This window comes from Teleopsis dalmanni, chromosome 2, assembly GCF_002237135.1.
Source record: "Teleopsis dalmanni isolate 2A chromosome 2, ASM223713v2, whole genome shotgun sequence".
NCBI lineage: Eukaryota > Metazoa > Arthropoda > Insecta > Diptera > Diopsidae > Teleopsis > Teleopsis dalmanni.
Window position 1 is genome coordinate 16,938,740 of NC_051847.1, and position 8,846 is coordinate 16,947,585.

At 27.5% G+C, this 8,846-nt stretch overlaps 3 protein-coding genes across 3 annotated transcripts in view; 1 reads left to right on the forward strand and 2 right to left on the reverse strand.

The window, feature by feature from the left end:
- Positions 1 to 8,846, forward strand: part of LOC119686454 (serine-threonine kinase receptor-associated protein-like) — a 269,963-nt gene that overhangs the window by 6,343 nt on the left and 254,774 nt on the right. The window lies entirely within an intron of this gene.
- LOC119686461 lies at positions 1,717 to 2,420 on the reverse strand. The gene is made up of 2 exons (XM_038101044.1): positions 2,128 to 2,420; positions 1,717 to 2,062 (listed from the first exon to the last, which is right to left on the reverse strand). The coding sequence occupies exons 1-2, from the start codon at positions 2,344 to 2,346 to the stop codon at positions 1,760 to 1,762; spliced, it is 522 nt and encodes a 173-aa protein (XP_037956972.1). The 5' UTR covers positions 2,347 to 2,420; the 3' UTR covers positions 1,717 to 1,759.
- Positions 2,581 to 4,059, reverse strand: LOC119686457 (eukaryotic translation elongation factor 1 epsilon-1-like). Its single transcript, XM_038101041.1, has 3 exons — positions 3,904 to 4,059; positions 3,543 to 3,848; positions 2,581 to 2,817 (listed from the first exon to the last, which is right to left on the reverse strand). The coding sequence occupies exons 1-3, from the start codon at positions 3,982 to 3,984 to the stop codon at positions 2,665 to 2,667; spliced, it is 540 nt and encodes a 179-aa protein (XP_037956969.1). The 5' UTR covers positions 3,985 to 4,059; the 3' UTR covers positions 2,581 to 2,664.

Sequence of the window (8,846 nt, forward strand, 5' to 3'; positions counted from 1 at the left end):
ACAAATGTTTGTATATATATAAAGAAATTAGAAAGGTGGAAATGTTTCTGTAACGCTAATATTATTCTCGTGATATTATATCGAATAAGTTGACCTTCTCTATCTCACTTAGAGTAGGTGAATGACACTTTGTCGTCTGTGAAGAAGAGTAGTTCTAAGACGTGTACGATACCCGCTCTTTCAACCTCTAATAGAGAATATGTAGTATTAGAAATATTACGACTACAATAAGTCATAAATGTTCCAGTCTACTAAAAATGTTGTTGCTTATTTACAAAAATTAATTATTTCTGTTATTATAACCCTTTGCGGGACCTAATTTCAGGAACTAAGACTCTGTAAGCAGAAATGAAGTTTCAGTTACAGTGTGCCATATATAATGGGCTGCGGTTATTGCATTACATGATCACTGTACAATCTATTGTAAACGTAATTCTACTAGGCAGAACCTAGATAGAAGTGACAAAACAAGTGGCAGTGCCATTGGTCAGTGGACTCAACTAGAAATGGAAAAGCTGCAAGAAAGAAAAGAAAAAAGAACTAAATAGTTACTTTGCAAATACACAGGCCTGGCAAGATTAAAACATTTCGCTATGGAAGTTTAGGAACTCAAGTGAATGGCGACCATCCACGCAGAGCTTCAAGCGTAGCTCTTCAAAAAAAATTTTCTTTATCAATTGCGGAGTTTGTTTTATAAATGAAAAATTTTATGCCCGTGATTGTGGTATCAAAACGGTGCCTATGCACTACTTGGATGATAAGAGAAAGCTTTACCACCCAAACAAATATATGCCATGCTTAACACACCGGTAGGGATAAAAGGTGAGAATTAGTTTAGATTAAAATAACCTAAAAACTATAAAAGACGATGTAGTAAGAATATTACGAAAATTAGCAGGATTGGAATAATCTGATTAGTATAAAAATGGTTATGGTGAGAAGAGTGAGTTATGCGGATATTTCTATTTTAGTGAAACACTTTTTAATCATAACCGCGTTTTTATGTATGTATGCATGAACTACATACATATGCATATGTTCATAATTTTTAAATTCTTAAATAATTACATATAAATATTATTAGTTTTTTATTATAGAAATAATTTATTTTGCAAAATACTACAGTAACAGTAAAGTGTAAACGATAAGAAATAAAAATATATATCTTATATCAAATAAATATATTTACAAATGAAATGGAATAATATATATAAGTATATATAAGATAATAAGAATATATTTACGTTTCAACCGGTAAATATTATACTACAAAAGTATTATCTGTATCAAAAAAAAAACATTTTAATTAAGTTTATGAATTCATTTCATGCCTATCGACTTTAATCTTCAAGCAAAGCAGGTGGTCAAACCGTGGTAGACGGTTCTCTCAGTGCGCCCCAAGTACTTTCTTTTAGTTTGATAAAATTTCAATTTAAAATTGTTATAGATAATAATATAAACAAAAATCTATATTTAGATATTTTATAGTTTTTCTAGAAACTACTTATAGCAAAAAACAAAAATAATTTTTAATTTGTCTGTGCAATTTGAACAATAACATATTGAGATTTTAATCACTGAAGTTTAGTGTTTTTTTATTTTATATTTCTACACAAAAGTGTTGATATTTATGATATAAGTTTTTTGTTAATCAAGTAGAACCCTTCACAAATATATTTTTATATACCCGATAAATTTGAACTTTAAAAAGTAATATTGAATAATTACTCCAATTTTTTAAATAGATATTTATATTTGTTTACTTTTCCTTAACTTCTGCATGCAACTCATGGTTCTCATTATTATCACCTTTGTGTATTATACACTTAATATCATAAAGTCCTGGTTTCATGAATTTCATAATTTTAGACTCTTTGAGTGGATAATTGTTAAGCTGATATTTCTGTTTTGGTAACGGACACGTCTCTGGCGTAGGTGCATTAGAATAATTTTTTAAGGAATCATAGAAAAAATTCTTGTAATGACTTTTTAAAAAATCACATATCCCTTTAGCTGATAATTTATAAATTAATTTCGTATCCTTAAATGCTTGACATTCAATCTGTAATGCAACAAATTGAAATTATAATATATAATTTGTTTGCAGTTATATTTATATAAACTTACCGTATCATCATTGGTTAATTCGACTAATAGGTTCACCGAGGCGCTAATTTTGTCTACTCCTTTTTGAAAATCAAGTTTAAATAAATTACTTTTTTTTGCATCTCCTTTGTACTCTAACGAAATTTCATAATTCTTCACATCTTCAGTAGAACATTTATTAAACAATAAAAGTCCACAGAAAAGGATGATTGAAATATAGCCTCTGAAGAAAACACTCATTTTTCCGAAATGAACAGTTAAAACAACGATAGTCTTATGATCCGAATGGAATAATTCAAACCTTTTTAAATAATTAATTTGCATGTCAAAATTGTTGACAGATTTAATTAATTATATAATTAATAAACGGAAATTGTTGACAACTTATTTGATTTTAAAGTTAAAAATTTTAATTGTTTATTCATAAACAAAGGCAATTAAATAATAATGACACAATTAAATAAATAATGACACTATCAAATTAATAATGACACAATTAATTAATAAATAAAATAGATAAAGCACGTAATTAAAGTATTTAATATCATAATGGGGTATTTAGATGTGAGTTCCTGTGGCCCAGCCATGCAAATAAATTGTAGTAAAATTGAGCAGGTTTTCTCCTTGACGTATCTCTGGCCGTTGCTGCAGATGATCAAACCAACGAGAAAGATTTAAGTAGTTTTCCTTATCAATAGGCGAAAGAGATTTCTGAAAGAGAAAGATTATATTATTATTTATAATATATATTAATTATTTAATAAAGTAATTAATATAAAAACTTAATTACTTTTTCTGAACCCAAAAACCATATAAATATTTTTTAATATAGTATAATTATTAACATTGTTATTTATGCAGAGATCTGCTTGCAATGTTTTTCTCTCTTTACTCTGTTATTTATCAACTATATTACCAACATATCCCAATTCTTGTACATATATTATTTGTTAATATCACTCTATAAAGCATAAATTTCAGTTAAGTTTAGAAACACAAAAAAACAAAAGACAATAAATTAACAAAATTGCAACGATGAAATCTTATGCATAACTCACTTAGATGACTTGTGTGACAGGCCATTGAAAATTACCTCAAAAGGGTTTAATACCGTAAGATGTCCCACGGAGGGCATTTGAATTTTATATATCGCATTTGATGGCAAGATCATAAAACGTATAACTATGTACGAATAATGCGAAGTTAGGCTAATTTAAGTGCCCGTAACCCAAATATGCGATTAAATTTAAATATAAAAATTGTTAATATATACACCTTAAATTTTTATAAAAACTGTAGGATCTCTTCGTAAGAGCAACGGAATAATTTTACTACCCTAAATTGTATACTTTAAGTTACTTGCATGATTGTGGCTAACAATTATTATGTCTTAAAAATATAAAATTTTACGCAGAATTTTATTTTTTCCAACTTACCACTAAGTCATATATTGCATAAAAAACAGCCAAATCTGCAAGAGTTATGAAGTGTCCTACTAAATATGACTTGCATAGGAACAATTTATTAAAATCTCTTAATAATCCTTGTGCTACATGCTTGTCTTTAGATCCTGGTGCTACATACAAAACAGCAAACTCAATCCATTGATACACTTGGGCTTCGATTTCACGTGTTGCACAACTGTTTTGTGCAGTTTCTGATTTTGATTCCTTTGCCAATGCGTTAAGAATAGTGGCAAAACCAGTAACTTTTTTGTTATCAATATTTGTACGTGTAACAACCTTTAAATTTACAATATTGATTAACTTTAAAATAAATTTAATTGTAACAACTAACCTTTTCTTCGTTGAGTGTCACCTTACCAGCAGGCACACCAAGACAATTGGCTATTTTAGTAATTGCATCTACGTCACACATATTTATTTTAATTAACTAAGTATATGATGATATATATTTTTATATTCAATAATAATTTTATATTAAATGTTAAAATTATATTTATGACGGCTTTTTAACACACCGTCTATTGGAAAACAGTTGTTTGACAGTTGATACAGCGAGATATTAAAGCAAATTATGGAGGTTAGAAATTTTGTAAAAATGTGGTAAGTAACTTTAGCACAGTGGTGAGTTATAATAACTTATGTAGTTTTATTTATACGTTAATAGTTGGCTTGAAAAAACGAGTACAACTAAATGTTTATATTTTAAAATTATACACAATAAAAAAATTTTGAAATAGTATTTGAAATGATATAGTTAGTATAATTTAAAACTAATTATAGTATATTATCAGTGCATATCTCTTCATTCAAAATGTTTGCTTTTCAGTATTTCAAAGAACACATGGTACAATTATCATTTGGACATAATTTAAAGGATTTTTGAATTGAATCCCTATTATTTAAGTTTACTTATTAAGAACTGTACTAACATTTTATATAATAAAAAGTATTAAGATTATAATAGACAACATAAACAAGTAATTGTACTAAGGTCATCAATATATTAATTTCTTAATTTATATATAAAAAGTATTATGAACTCAAAACTGATTTTTATAACAATATAGAATAAATTATAACATAAATTTCATATCAATTGTATATAAAGAAATCCATTTTAATATTAATTTTGTGATCTGGGACTTGCAGAATTATGACTTTTGGTTAAAGCTTCAAATGTAATGTCGTATTGTAATAGAAAAATAAATAGTGTAGAGATGGCCACAAGTAACTAGAAAATTTGAAAAAATATATATTAATGATTTGGCATGCATAAATCAATAATATAGATATATCATTAATGAAATAAGTTGTTAAATTACTGAAGTTATAAAATTCATGTTTAGCTCTGCAACTCCACAAGCAACGTTACTTCTAGTATTAACAACTAATTGAAGTACAAAATGAGTAATCTAAAATTAAAAAAAAAATTATAAACATTTAATATACGATGATACATACGATGATACAAATAAATAATATTATTTGAAATTAAATCAATTTGAAATGTGTAATGTTATAATTACAGATATCACAATTCATAAGTATAAAGGTAATTTTAAAATACATATTTAATTTTTATATGTTAATATATAATAAATATGTTTTTTACATTACAATAAACAACATTACAGTTACATTTTTAATCACCTTAAATATATATAAAAGTGTTATATATATATATTAGCACATACCGTTTCCTCAATTTCCTCATTTTCAATATAAATATCATTTAATAAAAGAGCTGTATTATTTTTCTAGAAAAATAATTATTAAAAAATATAATTTACATTATTAGATAACCTATATTTTTACCTCTTTTTGTATACAGTGATTATAGTATAAAATCAAAAACATTTTCCCAATATGCATGAAAGTCCAAATCACAGAGTACAATGTCCAAGCAAGATCAGAATTTTCAACTTTATCCATATACTTGTATATCAAAAAAATATTAATACTTATATTCATAAATGATCCAATATAGACTAATAGCACAGATTGCGCAAATGAATCGTTTACACTTTTATATAATTGTTCCAGAGTTGAGTATAAAGAACGTAAGATATGTAAGTCCTCATGCAAAGTTGATGGATCCAGTGATTTTTTAGATAATTTTAAGGATAAAATTTGATTTAAATTATTAGCTCTTAAAGCAATGGCATATAAAAGCCCATAATATTGCAACAAGGATATATGTAAGACGTTATTTGGTAATACATAAACAATCGTACTATATAGAAAATTTAGTAAAATAGATGAACTATAGTAAAAATCTATAATTGTAGTTAAGATCGTATGTAACAATATTAGCAATAAATGCTTGTTAAGGAATTTTCTGAATAGTTTAAAGTTCGGATATACATTGTAAACTGTGACTTGTTCGTCAAAATTAATGATGATGTGTAGAAAATTTTGGAATTTATCACGTCCATAGTAGCTGCCAATTATTATTTGTAATACATGCACTAGGTACACAATATATTCAGAAAAATAAAGAGGTTTCTGTACCGTAGGTAGATCGATATTGGATTCTGTATAGTGTATATAAATGCAAAATGTTAGAGCAGCGTAGATAACAAAACACCAAGATATATGAAGACTGTTCCAAACTCTATCACGAAACGTATCTATATTCTGTTGTGGACGATGTACACCAAACGGCGCGGTCATAAATATTTCGCACAGTATTAGAAAATAACCAATTGCTTTATATAGTTTTGTTTCCAAATTTCTAGTTATTGGAATAATAATGGGTGTTATTTTGAAAACTTTATTATTCTGTTTCATTTGCGTCTTCGAAGGGAATATTTTCATATTGATTGGTGAATGTTTCTAAAATTCTGTTTTTAAATTGAAAAAAAAGGATTTATAATTATTATATATTATATAAAATATTATAAAAATATATATGTATATGTAATATGGCTGGACCACTTGAACTGCGACTTTCAAGAATATAATATTTTAATTAAAAATCAAATTACATTAAATCAACAGAAAAATTATTTGTTAAATTTTAGTTAATAAAAATAATCAAATTTTTTGAATTCAAACTTTTCTATATGGCCGTCTTGAATTATGACTCTGATTAGGTAGACAAATGAGTGGCCAGCTATACGTGAATCTATGGGAGTCTTAATCCATTTTAAGCATAGGTGCTTTCTTGAACATTTCAGTACTCTGATTTTTTTGTGTTAACCGTAACCGAAAAAAATCGTATACTAAAATGTCCAGCACATTCACATCTGGCGATTTTGAAAATTACTATGAAGTCGCTCTATGCTATTCACTCTATATTATTGTCAATTGGGGCGTACTCTCTGTAACGGTGCATAATCTTCTTGATATATTTGTTTTTCCTCTCATCTAAATATTTATTTGCTTAGGATTTGGCAGTACATAATATTGACCAACGACTGTCATGACTTTCCAAAAGATTTTCTAATGATCTCTCTGTTAAACTCGATGATTTGTTTAAATATTGTTAATTATGAAAATTTTGCTCATCAACGGAAAAGGTTCGTTACAGCTTTATGGAGCTTAGTTTTGTTTCAAACATGAACGAAATCTTGTCGGTTATGTAGCAATAAGGTGTCATTTCAAGGTCGTTTCGCTGCATTAGTGATCCACAAATGACCCGCTGTGCGGATTTTAATTCGGTCGTCAAATTTCCGAACCCCAAATAAGGTTTTTTTAACATTGTCACATTCAGTTTCACTATAGTTTTGTGACTTGGGACACGAAAGATTAGTTCAGATTAAGATGTTTGGGAGGTCTAACAATGTCCACTCTTGGAAGGAAAGCTAATAATCATCAACTTAAACGCATATTTGCCACCAGTTTGAAAGCTTAAACAGGTTGGTTGATTACAGTTCAATTGGTCCACTCTTTATTAGGAAACTTAAATCTTTTATTTTAATACTTACCAGTGAAAACTCCCACAGTAGATGAAAATGAGAAGAACCAGTGTTCTCTTCGGATTTGTAGCACTAAGTAAATTAATTATTGCTTATTTACAACTAATATACAGCTAGAAGTTGATATACTTAAACAATTAATTCGTAATTAAATATCTCTTAAACTCATACTCATTACAAAAACTAATTAGTAAATTAATTAATTTTTAATAGAAATTTATATTCAAATGCACTTTAATTGGACAATTAAATACAACAATATCGAGAATAATATTAAATGGTTATATTCTAATAGAGCCAACGTCTATAAAAATGTATGTCAAATGTCAAAAATGAAATATTCTTTTAACATAAATTTATATTAGAAGATGAGCCTTACGAAGTTAAATAAAGAATCCGATGGAAATGGTGCGTTCAATAAATTTTTGGGACTTATAAAAAAACTAATCTTGGTTTGTCAAATTTTTTGCGTTACACCACTTTTGACTGTGAACAGTAATAATCCTACAAGCATATCCATGCGTGTACATCATATTTGGTGCTTGACGATATTACTTTATATATACATTATAAACTATATACAAGCTTCCACGATTAGAGCAAGCTACACAACTGTTGAAAAGGGTTTATATCTCAGTGAGTTTTTGACCAACTGCATAATTATAACTTGTACCGTCAGTAGTGCATATTACTATGCTGAATACTACAAAATAATACCAATTAAAATATCAAAAATCTATAAAGAGTTGCAGTCTTATCTACCTCAACAATCCAGTAATATGGGAGCGTTATATATTGTGCTGCATACAGAGTTACTTTGCTTGGTGTGGTCAATATGTGGCTTTATTTTCTGTTGCTGTGCTATAGATCTTATCTATTCGGATTATAATCTTTTATTATCTATTCGTAGCTCTAGTGCGTATAATGTACCAAATCTGATCATTTCATTAAGTTTGGGTCAATATTGGTTAGCGTTGCGCTTTATACGATTGCTACACAAACGTGTGAATGAAATATTACAGAATACAAACAAACCCAGTTCTTTGAGATTAAATATAAATGCGGATGTTTGTGTAACTACTATCGGTAGGGATATAACTAATAATTGGTATGAAACTGAATATCCTATAAATAAAAGAAACAAGAAACTTTCATCATCGCAGTTTGAAGTTATAAAGAAAATGCGTAGAGTTTACTCTGATTTGAATGACATTTTGGATAATGTGACAACAGCTTACGAACTCGTCATACTATTGAACTTTTTGGGTTCGTTCTTAGACTTAGCAATTGAATATTTTGCGGTTTATAAATTCTTCGATAAACCCCATATATATGGTTTGGCTTTATTCCTTTA